Source organism: Grammomys surdaster, unplaced genomic scaffold (genome assembly GCF_004785775.1).
Source record: "Grammomys surdaster isolate TR1022 unplaced genomic scaffold, NIH_TR_1.0 581, whole genome shotgun sequence".
In the NCBI taxonomy this organism is placed as follows: domain Eukaryota; kingdom Metazoa; phylum Chordata; class Mammalia; order Rodentia; family Muridae; genus Grammomys; species Grammomys surdaster.
The window spans coordinates 329,012-354,596 of record NW_021605000.1 but is presented as its reverse complement, the minus strand read 5'-3'; the positions used below and the strand labels follow the sequence as shown (position 1 = coordinate 354,596).

At 45.2% G+C, this 25,585-nt stretch overlaps 1 protein-coding gene across 1 annotated transcript in view; it reads right to left on the bottom strand.

Moving 5' to 3' along the window:
- Nucleotides 1–22,535, bottom strand: part of Cdrt4 (CMT1A duplicated region transcript 4) — a 30,088-nt gene extending 7,553 nt beyond the window's left edge. Inside the window, exon 1 of the mRNA XM_028781924.1 lies at nucleotides 22,349–22,535. Coding sequence (XP_028637757.1) covers nucleotides 22,349–22,436 — 88 coding nt within the window. The 5' untranslated portion in view covers nucleotides 22,437–22,535. The remainder of the gene's footprint in view (nucleotides 1–22,348) is intronic.
- Between the last annotated feature and the right edge of the window lie 3,050 nt (nucleotides 22,536–25,585).

Below are 25,585 nucleotides of genomic sequence, written 5' to 3'. Positions count from 1 at the left end.
CTCTCTCTCTCTCTCTCTCTCTCTCTCTCTCTCTCTCTCTCTCTCTCCTTCTGTTATCTTCACACTTGTCTGGCTGGGCCCATTTTCAATCTCTGCATTTTATCTTCCTGTCCTTCTCCTTCCCTGCCCTGGATCCTTTTCCACTGTCTGGCCACTCCCCAATTTACTTTTGGCAGAGGAGGAATCTGCCATTAAGAGCAGAAGTGTCTTGAAAAAGCTGATCTCTGAAGTACCATGGTGAGAATCAAGCCGGTGTAGTGCATGCATTCCAGGGATGCTCTTCAGTCGGAATGACCTTCCGGGAGCCTGTCACTCTCTGCTGAACAGACCTTCACAGAGTCCCTGCAGTTCAGGCCTGGGAGGAAGTATTGAGTGCACACACCAACTTCTGCCTCATCTCTACTCTCTCTGCTTTTCCACCTGCTTCTGTCCCATGAATACCTCCTACCAACCCCAATGGACTCTGGAGACAGGGTGTACAGGAGAGTCACTAGACATGCTGAGCGGCACTGGCTACCCTAGAACTGTGAAGACAGAATGGGGAGGGACAGGTTGATCTTCCGGGAAAGAAGAACACTGTCTGTTCCTCTCCCTGCATCAAGAGCCACCTTCTCTTCATCACTACTGCCTCTCAAGAAGAGTTATAAGTCCTTTACTGCACTCTCTTATGAATCAATTTCCAAATAGTGGCCCACTTTAATAGTGGTAAGTTCTGACACAGAACAGGCCTCTTTGGGGGATGCCAATGATCACTACTCCAAGAATGGGGTGTCCTCTCAGAGTCTAATCAGAGCTGCTCATTTTCTAACACCAGTCTGCCATGACTGGATTCTACCTATTATGCGTGGGAGAAGCCATGCTTCCAGCTAATATGGCTATATGGTACACATGTTCTCTAACTATTAACGTCATAACTTTCAGGTGCTTTGTTCTCCAAGCATGGAAACAGTCTGTATCTGTAAACATCCACAGCGTGCTTTCATCACTGAGTTTACAATGCACCTCAAAAACTACACTTCTGAACAGTGTCCTACATTGGCTCAGAGCCCAGTGGATTTACTACATTTACCTCTTGCTCTGAAGTCTGCCCTTCTCAGTGTCCAGGGTCTGCAAAGCAGATTTCTCATACTTAGTAAGAGCTCAAACAAGACTAATGTATGTCATCCAACTCATCAGAAAGAAAAGCTAAGAAAGCCATGTACATAGGTCTAAACAAATCCCATCAGCCAGTCTGCACCAGATACTGAGCAGACGAAGACCACCTTGGGGCAAGCTGCTCATAGCCCTGTGAGGAAGCAGACCACCTGGGATGGGAAGGGGGAAATGAAATCAAGAATCAGGAAGGAAAACTCATTCTGCTGAATCCTAAAGGATGGGGACAGATGACAGTTCTTGGTCTAAACGACAGCCCTGGTGTTTCCCTGCTTCTCTGCTCAGGACACATTGCTTCCTTAGGCAGACCATCACTGCCTCCAAATGGCCTGCTTTCTACACACAAACTATGCTGAACTGGTGGGAGCAACACTTCACAAATTCCCTACCAGAAGAAGTTCTGAGCACTTCGAAGCTCTTGGGAACAATCGTGAACATGCATACTGTATTTATTCAAGAAATACTCCGCCTAACATGATGTTTCCGTTGATGAGGTAACATGAAGACCTATCAGACATAAAGCACATTGAGAAATCAAGCTCCAACTTAAAAATTAAATTTCCAGAACAAACCAAACAGGCACAAAGGAGCCTTTCTACCTTTTTCTGCATAGGCATTTTGGGTAGACTCGTACAATACTCAGCTAGTCAAATAGGAAAAATATAGAAGAACAACCCTAAAAGTCCATACCCAGGAAACAAACATGTAAAAATTTAGGCAATCTGTGCCCAGAGACCCCCTTACTGCCTGACAGCTGGCTCCTGAGCTGTGAAAACGAATGGCCACACAATGACTAATCAATCAGAAAGAGGAAGTCCTGTTCCCCTTGGAACAATGCGGGTATTGTGAACCAAGAGAACACATGGGGGAAACAGCCAGCATTTCCCAGGGCTGATCTCAATCAGAGGAGGTCCAGGCACCCTCCTCTCAAATGCTCGGAGCTTCAGAATGGAGGCTAGGAACCCAGACTTTGAAGAGAGTGAGTAACTGACACTTGAGACCCTTCTAGAAGCAAAGAATTAAGGTAATCACTCACTCCAATTAGATTCCACTATTCTGTCATTATTGATTGACAGCTGGGTCCCAGTTGATGGCAGAATGTGACAAAGGACTGTATCACTAAACATACTCAACTCTCAGGTCACAGGTAACTCCAAATTATGATTGAACCAAATTCCCAATTGTCTAGGGTGGATGGCCTACAGATGAGCTACAATCCAAACTGTTATTTTAAAAATTGAAGGGTTTGCACATTGTTACAAAGGCTCTTTATACCCAGCAATAACTGTCACTCTACCACAACAGAAATTAAACCAAAAGATGCAGCAACACTTGGCAGGGAAGGCAGGCTCCGAGCAGGACCTGAGCATGGTGCAAACCGGAGGATGGAGGATGGTGGGTTCAAAGCTCGGTGTAAACTCTGTCTTGTAAGTGCAGCTCCTTACTGCTCTCCATCTGTGGACTCCCACAGTGGTCACCAGAAAGCTGTGAACAGGAAATAAATTGCCAGCCCCTTAGAAAAGCAATTAGAGATATGCGCCATGGGGGAGGATTGGCCATCTCTTTGTTTATGTTTCCCAAATTTAAGTATATATTTTGTCATATGCATTGGTATGTGTTCTTATAATAGACGTTGTGTATCAATATTAAGTTTGGATGATATATTTTTAATCTCAGAATCCCAGAGTCATATGGCAACTGTATATCATCTTACCCACCCTTACACTTAGCCCTATCGCTTTTGCACTGCCATTACTTATATCTGTTCATATTGTTAGATATTCCTCATAATTATTTCAGAGGCTACTCAGCAATCCATCCAAGGAATGAATTATTACTAATGATGTCTCTGTTTGAGGATTTTAAGGTGTTTCCAGTTTTAGCCACTAAAAGTGATGAGCAGCATCTTTTAACCTGCAGGTCTCAAATGGCTGTCTGATTTTCATGAGACGCTACACAGCCAATATTATTTGCTCAAGCTTTCTCCTCTGCAAAGATTTCTATATGTCCAAAGCCACTTCCCCTCTGCTGTGAGGTGAGCTCTGTCATCCTCCTCTCTTATATTCATGTACAAAAAAAACAGGTGAAATGTTTGCCTGGTAGACTCTAGGGCTCTGAATTACCAGCTCCAGGTCTCCCTCTTATTGTAGTATAGCCCCCAAGAATAAGAACAGGAGACACAATGGAGTCTGTGACCTTCATCAAAGCAAGGTGGAGGCCTCCAGGAAGGATCTTCAGGCTGAAGGGTTGTATGGCAAAAGCCCCCAGTTGTCATTCCTGTCACGGAGGGCTAAAGAAGGAACTTGGAAGAAAGTTTGCCTGGTGGTCCAAGCCCCTAATCTCAGCTACTCAGGAAGCTAAGGCAGGAAAGTTACAACTTCAAGACCAGCCTAATAACTGAGTAAGACATTGACTCTAAATAAAAAAGGTATTTAAAAAGTAAAATCTTGGAGGTTATATGCTCTGCCAAGCATGCACAGAGACCTACATTCAATCCCTGATACCAAGAAAAGCACCCCCAAGGGTCAGCTCTTGTAGAGAGATGACAGAGTGAAGTGAGGCTCTTATGAGGTAAACGGGAAGCTGGATGCTTTGTGGTATGACAGGAACAGAGCAACAGAACCCATCAGCTCAAGCCTCGGGAGCATCACGGAGCCCAAGAGCCATCTCCGAGCCACTAGGCACAAAGTATGCCAGCCTACGGAAGTCTCATTTGACAGGATGCCAGGTGAGTGCCGAGCAGGCCAAAAAGCCATGGAAAGCAAACCAAAACCAGAGTGGGTATGAGCTGCTTAGTGAAGAGGCTACCAGCACCACACATCCCTCCCCAGAGTAGCAGGGACCATCCCAGCACTCTCACACAAAGCGCACACCTCACAGAGGCCCTCCCTGAGGCTCTGAGAAATTATTACTCAGGTTACAGTTAGCAAAATAAGCCAGTGTCAAATGACACCATAGGACTCTACTATCTGGAGTATTTGAAAGCTTGACTCATGGAAACAGTTGCCAAGGGCCATGGGGAGAGGAAAGGGGAGGGGTTCATTACTGGCCTTATCACTTCAAGTCTTCAGTACCACTGACACTTGGAAATTACCAACAAACATTCCTCCAGCCATCTCTCTTCTGAGAGTAGATTCCAACCTCCTACTGCCCGTTGAGCAAGCTCCTCCCTGTGCGGTCGCATCTCATCAAACCTGCTCGGAACCCAGGCTCATATCTGCTGTCCCTCAGTACGCCTGAAAACACATCCTCTGTCCCCATGCCAGGCTCTGTTAAGTGCATGGCCATGCTTCCTGCTCGCCCAAGCAGAAACTAACTCCTTCCATATTATACCCCAGTTTCAGGGTCTGTTCCCCAAATAAGTCTTCCTACTTTATTCTCTTTCTGGTTCATTCTCCATTTGAAAGCTACAAGTAAAAATATTTATAAACCCATTCATTTCTACAAATGTATAGTGATGCTTACCAAGGGCCAAGCACAAACCAGGCAAGATCAGGCAAGATCTGATTACGTCACACTCCTATTTAAAATTCATTATATACTGCCTGAAATAGAAAAGGCAAGATTCCCAGCTTTGGGATTCCAAACTCTGCAATACCACGCCCCAGAGAAGTATCTCCATCTTGATTGACATATTCCATATGTCAACTTGACACAAACTAGTCATTTGAGAAGTGGCAACAGTGCTGTCATAAGTCTGGCCTATAGGCAAGTTTGCTTGTGGGGCATTTTCTTGATTAATGATTGGTGTGGGGGGGCCTAATCCACTCTGGATGGTGTCACCCCTATGCAAGTGGTCCTGGGCTGTATAAGAAAGCAGGCTGAACAAGCAAGCCATGAGGAGCAAGCCAGTAAGCAGCATTCCTCTGTGGCCTCCTGCCTGCAGATTCCTGCCTTGAATTTCTGATCTGACTTCCCTGAATGATGGACTACAATCTGTAAGAGGAAATAAGTTCCTTCCTCCCCAGGTGGCTTTGGTCATGGTGTTTTAGCTCAACAATAGAATTTCTCTCTCAAACAATATGCACCTTGACTTCTGTAGCAAAGTCTGCCCTGAACACACACAATACATACAAAGATGAACACATACATAACGCATGCACATCTGCATATAAGTGAGTATATATGAACATATACATGTATACAAATAAGTACAGACTAGTGTCCATGCATACACATTAGCACTTATACACAAGTGCTCACTTGCAGAAATGGACATGTTTGTGCACACAGACATGTATATGCAAACACACACCCATACTTCACACTCTCAACACCCATCATTGGTGGCAGGGGAATACACATAGCACATAGCACTAACCACATGAGGGTGAATAAGTCATCAGGGATCAAAAGGCTCGGGATGCACCTGGACTTGAGAAACCTGATCTAATTAAATTCAAAGCTGGAAAACTGAGGCTGAAATTAGTAGACACTACCACCACCACTATCACCTCTACCTCACCTCAATTGTGTAATCCCACGTGCAAGCACACACACACATGCATACACACACACACATACACACACACAAAGATGTACAGGAAGTTCTGTCAGGAGTACTTTGTCAGATAAAAACAAAGAATGTACCCTGTCTCCTGGCCCCCATAGAACAGAATCCTCTAAGGCCTTGAAAGGAAGCCCAGGATGTTCCCACCCTCACTTCCACCCCTGAGTCCACAGGTTTCTGCCTGAAAGCAGGTCCCTGATCTCTTCACTCCCTATGATTCTCAAGTCATTTTCCTCCCTTACTTCTCTGAAGCCCATGCCACCATACTAGACCAGGCCCTCCACTCCACTTGGTCACTGACAAATGTTAGAGCCCACCCCACATCGTCTTCTCTCCACCCGTGTGGGTTGCAACTCCTTTGGGTGTCAAATGGCCCCTTCACGGGGGTCACCTAAGACCATCTGAAAACACAGATATTTACATTACAATATAATACATAACAGTAGCAAAATTACAGTTGCGAAGTAGCAACAATATATTTTATGGTTGGGGGTCACCACAACATGAGGAACTGCATTAAAGGGTCACAGTGTTAGAGAGGTTGAAAAACCGCTCTTCTGGAGCATTCTGCTATCATTATTAGTAGGTCTTCATCTCAGAGTTCCATGCAAACGTCTTGCCTCAAGTCCCTAGAAGTACTCACCTCCAGCAATCTGTCCATCTACCTATATAGCTCTCTCCACAGTGTTCTTACTTCCTGTTGTAGAAATTTTAATCCCCCCCAAAAAAAAGAGAGAAGAAAAGGAAAAAATTTTAATCCCAATCTGGGGATTCTACCCTACCTTTGATCATTCAGTTCCCAGATAAAAGACACACAATTTTTAACACTTACAATAAGCCTTAAACAGCACAAGCCATAATCAAGCAAATCTGTCATGTTGCTTTTATCTAGGTAAGAAAGGAACTAATTCCACCTTGCCTCTCTATCACATTTGCAGGACAAACGTCCAGCACCAGTTAAGCAAAAGCTGGTCCTTCTAAAGTACCTCCATCTCAGCCACTAGACCTACTAGGAGATGAATCTGACTACATGCTAGGTCTCAAATGAAATGTTCGTAGCCGGCATTTCTGTGTTGTCTACCATGAGTCAAGCACACATAGATAGCACACATCCTATGCTAACTAATTCTGACAAAAGTCAATTTTATCCCCATTTCACAGGCAAAGAAACTAGAGTCTGTGGAGCAGGCTGTCTCCCTGCCAAGGGCTTTCCTTTATTACTGCCTCTGCCTCAGACACATGCCCCATTGCTAGCCCACCCCACAGGCTCCCCTTTACTCATTCGTTTGCTTATTTTCCAAGAAGTGGCTTTAAATTCCTGTCACCTGCTTCCCCTTCTCACCCTCAGCGACTGTTATTCCTGATTTCAGAAAGATCCAAGAATTCATGATCCGAGAACGCTCTCTTTTCCCTCAATAGTCTGTGCCAACTCACCACCATCTGCTCCCAGTCACTCTGCCCTCGGCCCTGTTGCTATCAAAGAATGGCTTCCCACTTATGCTCCAGGCCTCTGCACTCTCATCTTTCAAAATGTAATGGCCTTCGGTAGCACTGAGCAGTCTTATATTCTAGAGACATTTTCCCCCTTAGCTTTCACAACAGCACTCAGACCAAATTTGTTCCCACATGGTTCAGTCTCCATTGATTATTTCTGCAGACCTTTTCCATTTCATTCCCCACACATCCCCAGTGTGACATCAACAGGTGTTTGGCTCTACATCCCACCAAACTTCAAATAAAAACCCAAATGCCAAGTGTGCATCTTTATTTGTACTCAGATCCTATCCACCCCTTTCATGGCCCTGACTTCTCCCAGATCTTGTGTATGAGGAACAGGAAATGGAAAAGATAGAATGTAACTAATGTGGATAGTGCTGGGAGAACAGAAAACCATGACCTTCCATTAAAAGCAAAAAGAACATTTCCTAAAGACCAGGGAGGAATTTGTTTCCAATTGAGTGATCTGTAACCGGTAGTTTTACAGGAATCTCTCTAGGCATGAATATACACAACTAGTACACAGCAGTTCTAGCCACATAGAAAATATGTGTGGGTACCATGCCAGGAAATCTGGGAGTTCTGACAAAAGAATTTTTTGTTAGGTCAGAAATCCAACTAAACAACAAAGATTTTAATGTATCTCCTTGGCATGGTGGAGGGATGCATCAAATACTTCTAGGATCCAGGAACAAGCCCTTTGCAGTGTCATGTGGGTGTCCTCTCCCCGGCAAAAGCCTGACGTTTGAGAGATAGCCTTCTCCCTGATGGTCCAGAGCCTGACTGACAGAATTCACCAATGTTCTTACTGTGATGATATCACACATAAAGCAATTCATGTGTGATATTCAGTTCATGAATAAAGTGTAGCACAAAATCAACAGCATGAGTTCAAGAAAGGCCAGGATCAGGGCTTGAAACAGAAACAAGATACTTGAAATTCTCACCTTTAGCACAGAGGCAGTGAGAGGACTTGTGGATTGTTGTGAAGATTTACTAGCTAAATCACATTAAGTAGTGAACAAAGACTTAACCACATGCTAAGGACCTCTTGGTTTGACTGTTGTCATCATAGTTAATATTCAGGACAGGGTGTCTCCCACCATGCCAGCACAATGTGACCCAATGTACAGGCTTGAGAAATTAACAAAATTCATCTCACCAAAAATGAGTCATTGCATGGAAAAAAATAGAAGTAAGCCTTAAACTAGTAAATAAAAAGATATGCTTAGGGGATCCTTCAACACACTGGTTCTCCCCATCACCAATCTTGGCCCACACATTTTACTTTTCAAGTGCCAAAAGTACTGTTTACACCAGCTGTGTACCAAAATAACACTATCTGGAGCTGATCCCTGAGCCCAGGCAAGATGGAAATATCTGTGTTCTCTTGCAGCCACACAGATACACACATACATTTAAACACACACAGTTCTGAACAGAACATCCACATAGTCCTTGGCATAAGAGTGTATGAGCCATGTGTATACACATTCATGAATGCATACACACACATTCATATGATGCATACATATATACCTATGTAAGCCACCATTCAAGTCTGTAACACTCCACACACACACCCCACTCACGCCTTTGATATCCTTCATTCCTATCCTAGACCTTCTTGGTCTTCTCTTCTTGGGTGTCTAGAGCCATAGTCTGAAACAATTTGATAAGCAAAACTGGACCAAGAAACATCATATTCCTACTGGAAAAAACCCTGGGATTTAGGTATAAGAACAAGGAAAATGAAGTTGTAAGGTGAAACAGAAACAATGAAGTTGGAAAGCATCCAGCTTTACCTCTTATTCTGGTCAGTTTCAAATGTTGACTTGACTCAGCCTAGGGTCATCTGTGGGAGTCTCAACTTAGGAATTACCCAAGTGAGATTGGCCTGTAGCCAGTCTATGGGGTCCAGTCTCAATTGCTGATTGACATAGGAAGGCCCAGCCCACTGTGGGTGGTGCTGTCCCTAGGCAGGTGTTTTTCCTGGACTATATAAGAAAGCTGAGTGTGAGCCTGTTAGCAAGACAGACAGCAAGACAGCAAGCCACATTCCTCCACTGTTCCTTCCCTGAGGCTCCTACCTTGAGTTCCTGACCTGACTTCCCTCAATAATGGATTATGACCTAAAAAATAGGCCTTTTTCTCCCCAAGTTGCTTTGACCAGAGTATTTTATAACAGCAACAAATATGCAAACTAGGATACCCCCTTTATATATGTGCCTTGAACAACCTCCTGAATAATTTTGACCCTCAGGCTCGTCATACTCAAGACAGGTATCAGCCTAATTGAAGGGAGGACACGATGCTGACAACCCCTTTCTTATGCTGCTTGGGGGGAGGGGGAGGGGAGGGGAGATTTGTGGCAGCAATGAGAAGACCTAATACAGTATGTAAGGAATTGAAGCCTATTGAATGCTCCAGAAACGAAGGTGCGATTCTAGCAAGGTTGCTTTTGACAAGGCCATGTGGACATGGTAGAGGCACGGATGCTGCCAGAGGGAGCAAGGTTGGAATAGGGATGGAGCCAAGCATAAAAGGGAGAGCTCTGAGTGGTCAGGGAGTTTGCCTCACAAATTACCAGATGTATGTAAAAAGTAATTTCCTTCTGAAGATCAAACAAAATGTGCAGGGTATTAAGAAGGGTTTTGTCAAAGTGTCAGGATCGAAACAACAGATCTTACCAGGGGGACTATTTTCTTAATATGGATACATAGACACTATCTGGGCTCTCCCTAGGCCTTCAAGGCCAGAGCCCATCTGCCTTTGCTGCCTGTACATGAGCATACATAGTCACATGTACACCCACCCCTAATTATGAAGGGATCTCAGGGGGTAGGGCTCCATCATCTGAGCGCACAGGTTCCAGGACAGAGAGTTTAAAAGATCTGCCTGCCACATGATTCCAAGGAGCCCAAACCCTCATGGGCCTTGTGAGAATTTTCCCTGAATTGCTCAGCATCTCAGACACAAGAATAAAGAAGCTGCTTACTGCACAGAAGGCCCTTGTCCCTTCCCACCCCCACCCCAACGGTCTTAATATGCTGTGGTGGGGACCCACCCTTAGGCCAGCTTTCTACCCCCAGGTCACTTTGCCTCTCTGTATCTCCTGGATACCAGCAGGAAGAGCAGGGCTCCCTGCACCTGTCTCTCTTCCATGTCTAACCCATGTCCCTGCCCCTGCTCACGCAGCAGCAGGCCCAAGAACTGGAATGTATTGTAGATCTTTAACATCCCACCAAATGCATTCCTTCTGCATTTACCCTACCCGAGAAAACACTGCCAGCCCTTCAAAACTCTCTTGTTCTCATTCCGGGATGCCACTCAAAGGAGACAAGCTGACTTTTGCTCTCTAGGGTGGGAAAAGCGAGAGTCACTAGCAGAGCGAGCTGCTGCTGTCCCGACCACACGCCCCTCCCAGGCATTGTGCCTACAGGGAAGCTGTGGCTTTTCTGTCCACGGAGTGGAAATTCTAGATGCAGGAGGTGTCCAGATCGACCCTGCATTCGCGCCTCTGCCAACGACCGTAAACCTGTTTCTGTCCTGCTGGAGCTGCAGTGTGGAGCCAGAAATCTGGAAGAATTTAACACGTAGTGGATTCAGACACAGGAAAACATTGTTCAAAGTAAACACTGGAATCCCTCCCTCATCATGCAGGAATGTGGAGCCAGCAGGGTCTGAGCTCAGCAGCTTCTCAGAAAAGCCCCTGCTAAATCTAATCAGTGCCCTGCATCCGGCTCTCCACACACGCAGTGGAGTGCGCAACTCTAACTAGGGGGACCCTCTGCATAGCCTGAGAGCAAAGGCAAATTCTGCCTCTGACTTTGAGAAGCAAAGAGCCACCGTGAGGGGAGAGGGGCTCAGGATGCTGTGGGACTTTCCATTTCCTTCGCTTCCAAGCGCTGTGAAAGAGTCACTTTTCCTGGAGAAGAAAGGAGGCTCTGTGGCAGCGAAGGAGCCAGTCTCCTGCCTATGTGTGTGTGTGCTCCCTGGACAGGACAGGGCCGCCGACATGAGCTTCCCTTTCCCTGCGCCTTAACTAATTCCATCTCTCCGAAACCCTGTGCCAAGGGCCCCGCCCCACTTCTGCTGACTCTGGAAAGTGGAAAGAAAGAATTGCTTTATCCAAGAGCTCTAAAATGGATTCCAGAAAGGGGGTTCATGTTTAATCATCCGTGTCACTGTGTCCTTCCGCCTAAAGTGCTGCCTTCGGTTCCCCCTCACGCAGATGCACAGGGCTGAAACAAATGGTTGTAAGATTCTTCTTACAGAGTGAGGAAGGGTTTGTGAGGGATGCAAGTCCACATGTGGCCATTTCTGGGTTTTGAACGTCCTCAAAAAGCTCAGGTTGAAATCCAAGCCTTTAGGGGACTGATTATATACTTGGGGGGTTAAGATAAGAGGGTAGTCAGTTAAGGGACAGTCTGAACTGCATAGGGAGTTCTGGAAGTGGGAGAGGAAACAGGAAGAGGAGAGAAAAGACTGAGGAGAGAAGGAAGGGAGGGAGGGAGAGAGGGGAAGGAGGGAAAGAGGGAGGAACAAAAGAAGGAAGGAAGGAAGGGAGGGAGGGAGGGAGGGAGGGAGAGAGGGAGGGAGGGAGGGAGGAAGGAAGGAAGGAAGGAAGGAAGAAAGGAATGGAACGAAGAAACGAAGGAAGAGAAGGATTTAATCCCCAGTGTGAGGCCGTAATGGTCAATAATATTGTTCACTTGTCAGGATCACGGAGACAGGCCCCCGGCAAACCTGTGAGAGATTATCTCCCATTTGGCTAGCCTCAGAGCATGCCTGTGAGGGACGCTCTTTGTTAGATTCGTTGAGGGGGAGGTGGGACCCACCAACCATGATCAGCACGGGGCTGATTGAAAAGGAAGACACAAGATAAACACAAGCATTCATCTGTCTCTGCTTGACCATGGATCCTGCTGCCCCAAGCTCCTGTAGCCATGACTTCTCTGCCATGATGGACAGAGTTCAGGAACTGGTATGGGCACAAAAATAGACACACAGAGGAATGGAACAGAATAGAGATCCCAGAAGTACACCCACACTGCTGCAGTCACCTGATTTTTTTGACTACCAAAATACACTGGAAAGAAGGACTATCATGCTCATGAGCCGATAGACTTAGTACTGTAAAAATGACTATCCTACCAAAAGCAATTTACAGATTCAGTTCAATCTCAGTCAAAATCCTCATTCTTCACAGAAATAGAAAAAAAAATCCTTAAATATATGTGAAACTAGAAAATACCCAAGATGGTCAAAACAATCCTAAGCAAACAGAGTAATATCGAAGGAATTGGCGTTCTTGGTTTTTAAGGTATATATAGATCTACAGTAATAAAACAGTGTGGTACTTACACAAAAACAGGCGTGTACACAATGAAACAAAACAGAATGTGCAAACACAAGTACACGCAGCTACAGCCATCGGATAGTTGGCAAAGATGCCAAAACAACGCCTTGGAGAAAAGGCAGCATCTTCAACAAATGGTGCAGGGAAAACAGTGTCCATGTGCAGAAGAATGAAATCAGACCCATATCTATCATGAGGCACAAAACTTAACTTCAAGTAGACTAAAGACTTCAATTACAAACCCAAGATTCTAAAATTGCCAGAAGAAAACATAGGCCGTAACCTATATGCAGAGGTATACAAAAGGACTTCCTGAATAGGGCACGATTTGCCCAATATTTAAGGCCAACAACTGAAAAGTAGAACTTCATAAAACTAAAAACCCTAATTGATCTTTCCAATATCAAGTATTCAGCCCTGAAATCATGTACACACAAGCAACACTACCCTTAGTTACTCAGCACACTGTAGTCTATATATACATATCTACAATGTGTGTGTGTGTGTGTGTGTGTGTGTGTGTGTGTGTGTGTGTGTAACAGTAAAAGAGGGCATAGATCTGAGAGGGGGTGGGGAGACTTGGGAGGGGTTGAAGGGATGGGACATGAGAGGATCTAGTCTGAGGGCAGGAACATGGAAGGGGTGGGAGAGAGGAAAGGGAAGGAGAGAAGTGATGCAGTTATGTTTTAATTAAAAATTTTTAATGTCATAATAAAACCCTCACTTCGTGTACTAACTTAAGTGTTTCCTAAATTAAAATGCATAATAGTCTGTGTGGGGCAGACAGAGGAGTGAGTGTCTAGATGCTCCAGGACCCAGAACAGCTGTGCCGAACTATGATGTCACTGAAACCCTTCCCACAGTTTGAGGCATTTTCCACCTTAGTTTGGTCAACTTCTAATGGTGATTTCTTGACTTTTATTTTGACAGGGAGGCAGGAAGCTTCTCCTCAGCCTGAGTAGTAAGGCAGGTGGGATTTAGTTTGGCTTGCAGAAAGCTCCTCCTAGGTCCTCAACCTTCCTAATGCTTCGACTCCTTTATACAGCACCCTACACTGTGGTCACTCCCAACCGTAAAATTATTTTAGTTGCTACTTCATAGCTGTAATTTTGCTACTGTTATGAATCATAACATACACATATGTGTTTTCCAGTGGTCTCAGGCAAGCCCTGTGAAAGGGTCATTTGACACCCCTCCCGGGGTGTGGACCCACAGGTTGAGAACTACTGTTCCAGATGCTTTGGAATCCTGTTGCAAGGCAGCTCTGAGAAGTCTGTTTGTACTGCTGTCCTCACAGATCAGGAGTGATCCCTCCTCTTATTAATTCTTGGCATCAAGAAGTGTATAGAGGCAGACCTTTCTAACTGAGTGGTTTTAAGCACCAACTGATAATGTAAAATCCAATTGCTCTCTACAAATATCTTCCATGTTGTGGAGACTCAACTATCTGCTTCACGTTAGTGTTCATCGTGGAGCACGTGCTGAGCCAATTCTGAGTTTCACCTCCCAGGGAGGTCATCTTGAGTTACAAACTGGCTTCTTCTCCCAGCCTACCTTTAGAGGAAAGGCCTCAGCACTCTACCCTGGGCTTCTCCATCTGTACACATTTCCGGAGGTGGGTCTCTGAGCCTCTAGCCTAGATCATCCTTGAACTTCAGGCCCATCCATTTATCCCCCTTCCAGACAGCTCAGATGTGTTTCACATACCTCAGACTTTCCCTGATCAGCTGAACTCTTGGCAAACCTCATCTCATCACACTACCAAACCTACTCCTCCAATGGCTGGTGCTCTGTCTACCTATCTATCTCTCTGTTTTGGGTTTTTGAGTCAGGGTTTTTCTGTATAGCTCTGGCCATCCTATAGACTAAGCTAGCCTCAAACTCAGAGATCCACCTGCCTCTGCTTCTCAAGTACTGGCAATGTTTGCTTTTATTAGAACACTACTAATTAGTCAGTTGCTAAAAACCTAGAAATCTTTCCTATCCCACGCACGACTCAACTTATCAGTAGAACATGTCAATTCAGCTTGCAAACATATCCTAAGTTCATTGCTTTATTAATAATAACAACAATTGTTGTTGCTATTAACATCACACTAGTAATAACACACCAAGACAATCCTGTTTTACCTGCATTAGCTTACTGAGTCTTCCCTACAAACCAGGAGCTACATGCTAATGTTATCCCCTCTTACAGATTATAAAGTAGAGGCAGAGGAAAGTACAGTGGCTCGCTTAAAGCCTATTTCAATGGAACCAAGACTCAAACCTGAGAACCTGGCCCCAGGAGCATGTGATCAAACATGAGTTCCCAATGTTTCTTCTCAGGTATTCCACAGCCTCCGAACTGGCTTCCCCCTTCTACCCTTACCCTCATAGAGTATATTTTATACACTCAGCCGTGAAAGTGACCTTTCAAAAGTAGGCACCAGTGTGTGTATCATTCCTTGACCTAAATATCCTTCCCCAGAGCCCTCTCTAACACACTTGGGAGTGAAATCGAAGCTCCAAACTCTATTCATTCATGACTGCCTCTGTCTACACTTCTCAGGTCTCCCACTCCCCCCTCCCCAACTCAACAAATCCTGCAGATTTTAGCTTGGCTGGGTTTGGGTTGTTTAGCTCAATATCCTATTACCTCGTGTTATTGTCATATAGTACATTTCTGGAAGTGTTTTGGATGGGTTTTATTTTCTGATTTATTTTGTATTTTTATTTATGCATATGTGAGTCTGTGAGTACATGCTACATGTGTGTAAGTTCCCACAAAGTCCACAAGGGGGCATCAGATCACTTGGAGTTGGAATTAGAAGCAATTGAGAGCCACCAGACACAGGTGCTAGAAACCAAACTCAGGTCCTCTGGAGGAGCAGCAAGTGCTCTTAACAGCTAAGCCGCCTCCCCAGCTCCTCAATGCATTTGTTTTGAATGTATTTCTTTACTCCCCTCTTAGAACTTCAAATCCTTAGGAGCAAGGGATTTGTCTGGTTTTCCCCTCACATAAATTTCAGAGCCTAAGGCCATACAAGCACTTGCTATGCACCTTCTCTGTAAGATATAGACATGGACCTGGAGAGATGGCTCAGAGAAGGAGGAGGAGAAGGAGGAGGAGGAGGAGGATTTTTGCATCGCTTACAAGTTCCCAGGTGAAAATCAGTATCATTGGTCTAAGTCCTTGAGAACCCCCAAAACACACTATTTCCTCCTTTGGGAACACCATAAGACCGCTAAGTGTAGCTCCCAATGTTAGGGTGCCATTTGTTCCTGTGACATGAGGGGGCAACACCAGGAAGAGACACAAGAGGCAAATCCTTGAAGGAACTGGCACCCTGTTTACTTTTGAATGATGAGCAGGCATGACTGGGATGATAGGAAGAAGAAACAAATGAAAAATCTAAAGAAAAGAAAGCAGTAACTTCCAAAGGAATGCCAACACACAGGATGCACCTGAGCTGCCGGAGAGGGCAGTATGAAGTGTGTTTTAAACAAGTAAAGCCAAGCGTGAAGGCTCTTATGTCATTGGGGTTTTATGTTGTTTTTTCTGCCTAGAACAGTGGTTCTCAACCTTCCTAATGTGCAATCCTTTAATCTAGTTTCCCATGTTGTGGCGACTCCCCAACCATAAAATAAAATTATTTTTGTAGCTACTTCATAAGTGTAGTGAATCGTGATATGAATGTCTGATATGCAGGATATCTGATATACGACTCCTGTGAAAAGGTCACTTGACCACCCTAAGGGGTCACGACTCAAAGGTTGAAAACCACTGGCTAAAACATTCACACTCAAGAATTCCGTCTTGCAGACACTGTGGAGACTATTGAATGACTTTAAGTAGGGACTGGCATTGTCATCCCTCTTTAGTAAAATTTTGTAGCAGAAACTTATAGCTGTCTTTCCATCAAAGGGTAGTAGCATCTACCTCCAGGATTCCACTCAGTATCCTGCAAGGAAGCTAAGAGCTGGTTCCCAGCACATCCCACCCCTCCTCTTTTCCTTTTGACTAGATACAACTTTTGTGTCTGAGTCCTCCCTATCTGCAAATTGGTCTCATTAAAATCTTTAGCCATTACTGTGTTTCTTTATCCATTCATAGCTTAGAAGTGAAAGAATCCAAGGTCCCTAAGAGATCACAGAGTCACAAAAATGGAAGATATCCGGAGTCCCAAGTCACCTCATGGCAGTCCATCCCAAAGCCAGTTGAAGTAAATTTCCCTTAGGTTGAGTCCCCGAGATCTGGGAAGTAGTTTTCACAGCATCTATGGAAGATTTCTGGGGTCTAATTGCAAATCAATGCAATTTTAACTTCAACATAACAGAAACCTTGGCAAGGCTAGAAGGGCCTGAAAAGCTACTTTGCAACAAGGGCAAGAGTCTAAGTGAGAAGGATGGAAACAAAGTGGGGTCACCATTAACCAGGAAGGGGAGGGAGTGTGAGGGTCTAGGAAGATCTCAGGTCTCTTACTTAGATGATGGAATAAGTATCAAAAAAGGGAAAGCCAGTTTAAAGACAGGATGCTAAGTTACACATTAAGCGTTGTAGAATATCCAGGCAGCAACCACTGGTGAGCAGCTGCTCTCTGTGAACCTGGGGTCTTGGGACAGTGGTCATAGTTTCAGACATATAAACATGGTAGAAAACAAAGATTGTCTTATCTCTTGTTTCCGTAGGATGCGTGTGGTAGAGGGGTCATAAATGGATGTTTTTTAGGCATAAGAGGTGTGGAGAATCATGAGGAAGGACTGAGTGGGGCCCCACCAGAGAGACAGGGGGAGAGTCTGACATGTCATCTCAAGAAGTCAAGCCAAGTGGTGCACAAAGGGACAGGTGTAAAGGCCACAGATCTGTCAAGAAATCCAAGGACAAGGTGTCCACTGAAGCTGCTGATCTATACAGAATGCTGTTAATATACAAGAGGGCATAAGCCAGAGCTGAAGGCAGCTGAGGGCAAAAGACAATGAATGGGAAAATCCAGGCACGGATGAGGCCCTGTGCCCTCATCTCATTAGACGTCACTACAAATCACATTTTGTGGACAGAGGAATGGGCTTTAGAAGAAAGCAAGTCACTAAATGAACCCCGAGTGGTACATTTAGTAAATGATAAGATTAAAATTCAGATCCATGTCAATCTGATTCTAAGGTGAAGCTTTGAATGTGCACACCGTTACTGCCTAGGTAGAAACACAAAATAATCTACAAACAGAATTAGTGCATTCAGCAAGACTGGCAGACATAAGGCCGGCATGCCCAAAATGCTTGCTTTTTCCTTTTGTCACCACCAACAACAACCAAAAAAAAAAAAAAGCTAAAAAGACATTTGGTGATAGTATGGCCTTCAAAAACTAGGGTAAAATTAACTGGAAAACAAGATGAAAATTAACATCTCAATAGAGAGATGTGTCATGATCATTGTAAAAACATAACCACAACAACAAAACAATGTCAATTGGCCTGCATGTGGCCATACAGTCAGTACAACACCAACCAAAGTCATACTTGGATTGTTTTTCTTTATGGAGAAACTGGCAAACTGTCTTAGACTTTTTATTTGCCATGGCAAATGCTGAGAGTAGAAAAGGTGATGGGGGCAGGGGGTAAGTGAAGTTTTACCTAGCTTTCAAAGTCTGCTATGAGGCTGTCATAATAAGACAGTGACAAATCAAAACAGCAAAATAGACGAAGGGCACTGAATAGAGAGTGGGAAGACACCAGCTCTAAAGGTACCACAAAGATGTGGGTAGGAGCCTGGTTTTTTGGCAAGAAATGCTATTACATTATTTGTATATCAATATGAAAGCAGTATGTTGGATGCCTGTCTTAGTTTTGATTTCTGTTTCACTCTTCTAGCCTTTAAGAGACAGATTAACCCTGACTCAGAAACAGAAGGCCGGCCATGAGGAGGTCATTGAACTTTGGGAGTCCATGGCAGAGCCTAAGGGCAGGGTTACAGGGTTTGGGGGGTGGGGGTGGGGTAGTTAGTGTGGTTGGCTAGCCTCATTAGCATCAGGCAGAGGTCCTGGAATAGGGTAGGGAGAAGATCAGCCATGGCCATTGACAAAGATTTAGGTTGAGGGACGGTCCTTGGCAAATGTGACTACAAAGATTTCAGATGGACCCCAGGCACCTGCACTGACCCAAAGATGCATGAGCCACTGTCATGGAAGGGCCCCCAGGCCCAACGTACAGTTCTAAACCTCAAATAAAGTCATTATTTTTCATGGTCCTCCAAATTTTACAGTTACAAAGGTAAAGCAAACATTTATTTTAGAAATGAACAATGAAAACTGAATCTAAGTAAGCAAATATTTTGCAAGCATGGGCCTAGCCGGCCCTGCATTCCTGCTGTCTGGCTTCAGCCAGGCACTGGCTGGAACTTGGCCCTGCTTTTTTCCCTGCTCAGTGACTTCCCAGTACATTCCACAATGGCCCCACCCTCTAAGTTCTCAAGGTGGAATGGGCCACACAGTTTCTGATGGGACATAGTTGATAGTGGCAGAGAAGGTGACTGTGGAGGAAGCAACTGAAGAACATCAGAGACCATGTGACCCATTCCACCTAAAAATGCCTCCTCCTCACCACTTGTGTCTGTGTCCTGCCTCCCTTCCTAAACTGTTCTGCCATAAGGGATATATAAGTGGCCTGAGGACAGCTAATGACTGAGAAGCATCAGAAAGACTGGTGTGTCTGTCTAGCTAGAGCTGGTAACCAGAAAGTCAAAGCTGAGTTGCAAAGCTGGCTGGCTTGATCGGCTAATGTACAAGTGAAACAGTCGGAAGAGGAACAGGCAGGCCAAACCATATTCAAAGCTTAAACCTGCCAGAGTCAGAGGTCAAGCAAATCACAGGGTGTCTGGGCATAGCATAGATACTCCCTGCTGGAACGCTGGTGTCAGAAAATGATTCTACCATTTACCAGCTGTGTGACCTTAAGCCAAGGTGCCGTCCTCACTGTCCTTATTCCTCTCTGGTGGCATGCCCAGGAAGCGTGGCCACAGGGATAAAGTGGAGGTGGAATTTGGGGGGTTGGGGACTGAAGGTCTCAGGACAGGCAAGCCTACAGGTTTTCAAGAGGGTAATTCCAAGTAGATCTTATACCTTTCAAAAGGAGAGGCTGCCTCCTGGCCTAAGCTTGGCCCTTGCTACCAGAAGGAAATGAACATTCATACATGCGTGCTCTGTGCTATCAGCCTCCTGAAGTACTGGCTGCTTTTCTAAGCAGTTTCTGTCCCTTCTTGTGGTATTGAGATTATGGGAGTTATCTGGAGTGGCAGCCCTATAGCTTATGGTATTAGCCAATTATGGCTGAGGAATGGGTCCTAGGCAGGGGAGGAGCTACCAGCATCCATTTTCTGTGTCCTCTCCCTACACCCTTGACCCAGGATCCTCCTCTTCTCCCAGCCCCCTCTCCTTGGGTTTTCTCAATAACATTTCCATGCCTCTCCATTTCACCCTACTTTCCACTCAGACATCTCCTCTAAAACATTCTCTTGACTCCAAGCTCTCTTTCCATTTTTTCCTGTTTTCTGCCCAAAACCCACTAGTTAGGCTATACCACCTACTAGCTTTGCCAAAGTAGTCAAGCAAGGTTCCATGACGGCTGTCCATCCTCAGGTCCTGGCTGATAGCATGCTACTACTTAAATAGAGAGCATAGCCATGGAGGGCCATGGAAAATGCAGAAGGGAGCCAACCTTTCATCCAAGGCCCAAGTCTGGAAGCTGAGGCAGGAGGATTGTAAATTCAAGGCTAAGGGAACTACAATATGAGTTTAAGGATTCCTGACCAACTTAGTGAGACTGTGGCAGATAGAAGGTAAAAGAGAGCCAATGTTTCAGCTCAGTGGGAGAGCACTGGCCTAGCATGTGGTCTCCAGAACTATTTTTAAAAGCACAGATGGGCACACACAGAAAAACCATCATACACACCAACAGCCTGATACACACAAACATCAACACCCACCTAGAAGCATGCAACATACACAGATACAGAAACAGAAATACATATGGACAGACCCCAACACACACCAAATACATGCACACACAGACAGGCAGAGAACTCCTATATTCACACACACACACACTCACAAATCCATTTGCCAGGAGAAGATGAGGTAGGAATTTCAGGGCCATCCACTAAGACCAAAAACTCAGATGCTCACAGCATAGAAAGAAATGAGGATCTCAGATCTGCACTTGGGGAGGGGAAGGTCCCATGGGAGCTTCAGATTATTCTGTATTTCAGAAGGAAGGCCTCTTCCTGCTCAGCACAGGTCCTAGAACAGGAGGCTTATCACTGACCAAAGGTATATGCACTTGGACAATGCCCCAGCTTTACATCTCCAAGCAGCCAGAGCCTGTCTACCCTGAGCCAGCTGGAAGCATCTCCCAGACAAGTTGCAGCATCTGATTTGAATCCAGAGCTCTGACTCCCCAGGCTTTTGGCCAGCAATACTTCCCAGTCTTCTCACACTAACACTCAGCTCAAGTGCGCACAAATAGAAGCTGTCGACCTGGAGACATGGCTTTGGGGGACCCTAAGGTTCTGGACCCCTATTAACACTGCCCTGAAGTAGGGTACAAGACCCTGTCTTAATCTAACCCAAGTGCAGGTCTCCTCATGTGTAGGGATGGGAGTCTTTTCTCCCTCATCTTTCCCTATCCCAATCTACAAATTAAGGTGCCTTGTCGATCATAAGGTTTCTAACTATTAAAAACCACTATTTAGTGTTGTTTTTTAATCCTTTCTCTGAATCAATCCTAAATAATCAAGTTGAGTATTAATTATCCCTTTGAAGAAACTCTCTTGGATGTGTAGCTGGCTCTTGGGTTTTTTTTTTCTATAGATTCTTTATCTTTGGGGATGGGGATAGAGGATTAGAAAGTGTCTCCTATGTAGCACAGACTAGCCTCAAACTCTCACTACATTGCTAAGGCAGGCCTCAAATTCATGGCAATCCTCCTGTCTCTGCCTCCAGAGTATCAGACATACAGATGTATAGCACCATGTCTAACCTTCAGATACTTAGTAATAAAGACACGAACCAGGCCTGGTTGGACATTTTGGAGGGTCTCCATTTTGTAAAGACTTAGTCATGCATCTGTGGAACATCATAGTATATGCCCTTCCAAAGAACAATAAAGTATAATGAGATATCAATGTAAATATAAATGTACAGATATAAATACAGATGTGTATGTGTATGAAAGTACTATTATAAACCCATTTCTTTGTATATTAACCAAAAACTTTAAAATAAGTAGAAAATATATATTTTTAAATGATAAAAGCCTTCACCGCAAAGCCTCCAAGGGCTACATACATACATGTAAGTTTTTGTGTGGTTTGGTATGTACTTATGTTTACATGCTGTTGTTAACCCTGACTGTACAGGACAGTCACTTGGACATTTTGTTTTTGAGACAAGGCCTGTTATGTAGTCCTGACCTAGCATTCCCTATACAGATCAGACTGACTTCAAACTGAGAGATCAGCTGCGTCTGACTCTGACTCGGGGATCAAACCCATGTATCACCGTACCTGGATCTCCTTGGGCCATTGTTATAAACTGTAAGCCTCGGCCTGGAGAGATGGCTCAGTGATTAAGGGGACTGGCTGTTCTTCCTAGAGGACCTGAGTTCAATTCTCAGCACCCTCAAGGCAGTTCACAACTGTCTATAACTCCAGTTCCAGGGGATCTGATATCCTCACACATACATGCAGGCAAGGTACCAATGCCCAGGGGCAGACCTTAAACATTAATTGCCTAGCCTTCCCTCTTTGTCAACACAAGTGTCTGGCTTGGGAGGAGGGGCCCTATCAATAGTACCTGAGTAATTCCTGGGGTTCCATGTCTTCTTCTGGTTATCTTGGCTGCTTCCTGGCCCAGAGAAGCTGCTTTCTGGCCCAGATATCATTCTTGGTATCCTACAGCCCCCTGAACTCTAGGTCCCAGATCCCCTGTTGTCCTCTGTCTGCTGCAGTCAGCCATGGTCTTGCCGCTGCCCTGAGGTGGTCCAGTAGCCAGGCATCTGGGGTAAGTAGAGGCATTGTGACATCAGCAGTAGTCAGGTTTCCCTGCCCTGAATCTTCTACCCTGAATCTTCTCCTCGGGGATTCCACTGACTTCAGACATAGTCATTAAAGGTGAATGTTAGGGCAACCCATCCCTGACCTAGACAGAGAGCCCAAGGCCAGGCACTCTGTATAAATGACCTCATTCAGGGTGTTCAGACTCTGAGAATGAAGAAGATACTGGCTTGAATCTCACTTCTGACAAGCAGTTACTCTGAACCAGACCTGACCAGTTCTGAAGACAAGTGAGTCTAGGAGTTCGAATCCTTTGTGCCAAGATCAACTAGAAAGCCAATAATGGTGCATATGGCTAGGTCCTCTCCCCAACCACACCCTACAACCATAGTCTGGCTTACAGACCTGGAACAGAAACAAAGAGTTGGTTACATTAACAAGGTACTTTGGGAGAAACTGGAGAGAGAATTTCTATCTTCAAAAGACGTTGGATGGCACTTAGGAGACAGACTGGACAGCTCTGCATTTACTCCTCTATTCCTAGTCATAATTATGTCAAATGTTTCTCTATGGGACCATTTTCACCCTTTTTCTCTGCTCTCAGGCTTACCCTCAACTTGTCCAGAAGAGGTCTGAAGCTGTCCTTCTGAGACTCAAGCACTTGATCTGTCGTCAAAGCAAGTACCTGGCCCTCCTCAGAAGCATCAGAATTTTTCTATTGCTGGATTCTCCAACTCAAAGCCCGTGAAGAGCTCTCATTGTTACTTGGTTTACCTGCCCGGATTCTTGCCTCCCTCTAGATTCCAGTCCCTCTTCGGTGATGGTGCCTTCCTTTTCGGCAGCTCTTGCCTAAATCAGCTACAACACAAATTCACTGAGTGCCTTCTTTCACGTGTCTTCACTGAGTGTTTCTAACAAGCTCCTTCCTTTTCGCACTGGGGAAGGATGTTCTAACAATAAAAGGATCATGTGAAAGGGTAGTTGTGAAGGGGTACAGGGAGGCTCAGATGTTGGACAGGGCAGAATTTGTGTACAGTCAGCCAGGCTGGGGAAGTTGGTGGGCATCCCTGTGTCTAGCACAGATCTGGTTGGAAGTACAACAGATGGGGAGGTAACTGTTATAGGATTCCTCAAAACTTCCAAACTCTCTATCCATAAGCCTCCAGTAGAGTAAAGGACATTCAGTTGCTTGTATCTGGTCTAGATCTATATAGATACCAATCGAGTGAGATAGCCCAGGGCCTAGGACAGACAGATCACTGGATGGGCTAGAGAGACATCTGCCCATGCACAAAGTACTTTAGGAGGCATGACACGCATCTGGTCCATGTCTATGTCACTCCTGGCAAGACTCCAAATCAAGAAAAGAAAATCTATAGCCTGAGTTGTTTGCCTCCCACAGGGCTTGCCTGGCCTTTGACTGCTGGCTCCAGGGAGATGCATTTTTCCTTCCTCTGTGGGCAGCAAATTCCTCACAAGTCAGATGCTGTGTATGTGGCCTCACCACATGCTTCTATTGAATCTGAGAAAGGGTCAAGCCGAGTAGGTATGCACAGTGATCTGGCCTCTCATGACCTCCAAAGTTAGTGATGAGACCAGTTCACAGTGCACACCTACTTGATGGCCCTTTAATCCGTTAATCCACATGGGCACTAATTCACTCACAAAAGCAGATCCTCATACCCCAATCGCCCCACAAAGATTCCATCCAAACACCACTAACACGTTGTTTGGGGAATCCAGTTTCCAGTGTGTGAATCTTAGAGGACATAGTTTGTTAGACAAAGAATCAAAGCGTAAACTCTGGAACACAAACCATGACAAGGGGATACCTTCTGGAGAAAGATATTCCAAATAAGGACAGGATGTTGTACAAAGCCACAAAGGGTGAAAAGGCCTAGGGATGAAGATGGGGGGTGTGGGAGATAGATAGGTCAGGGAAAGTCGTACACACGTTCCCCAGACATCTCTAAGTAGCAGCTGAGTATAACAACCCCTGCTTAGCGCCCGCCTCGCCGATAAGGAAGACGCCACACACGATGAATTCTTCTGACACGCAGTTTATTACAGCTCTTTTAGGTTGCAGGCGAGAGGGCCCCGAACTGCAGAAAGGCTGCTCCTTATATAGCCCCAAAAGTCCCAACCCCCGGATCCTGGTTGGTCAGTCAGTGCTCGGACCATGTCAAGTCTGATCTGGATTGGTCCCTGGCGTAAGCCTTAATTAGCATAAAAGGCGCGCGTGGCCCACGCATGCGCCCTTGGCATGCGTGGCTTGCGCGTGCGCACTAGGCCTTCGGCGAGGAACCCGGAAGCAGTCGCCGTTGCTATCGCGTTACGGCGATTGCGGCTCTCAACAAACCCCCAAACGCACAAAGAATATGTTGACCCTTGCTACCTACCTCCTCTACATGGATGGCTCTTCCACCTGCCCCTCTGTCTCATAAATCATTGGCCAAATGGCATCAGATATATCTCTTTGGCCTCCACACTCACTTATATATGAAAGCAGAAAAATATCATAGGAAAAAATGATTAGGTCAGAAGTTTACCTCATGGTTAATGTTCCCTTCTAGGATGTGAGGCATCAGCACACACCATTCAATCTTGGTGTGGTTTCCTCCAAGCCCCTATGCCTCTGGCTAAGTATATCAAAGGCAGATGCACAATCAAATCAAGTTGTACAGGTGTCTCCCCTCCATCCCTTTGTTTCCTGTGTCTATGGAAGAAACTAATTGCTAACATGCTAGAGTCACTGATTATGCCCTCACAGACCTTTTCACAAGTCTCTCTGTCCCTGTAAGCGCCATCTAGAGACTTGGATGGGTTTACATTCATTTGTGGTGGTAAAAATGAAAGTGGCCTCCATAGACTCATAGGGAGTGGCATTTTAGGAGGTGTGGCCTTGTTGGGGTGGGTGTGACTTTGTTGGAGGAAGTGTGTCATGGGAGTGGGCTTTGAAGTTTCAAGTTTGCACCAAGTCTAATGTCTCTCTGTATCTCTGTCTCTCTGCTTTTCTCTCTGTCTCTCTGCTTTTCTC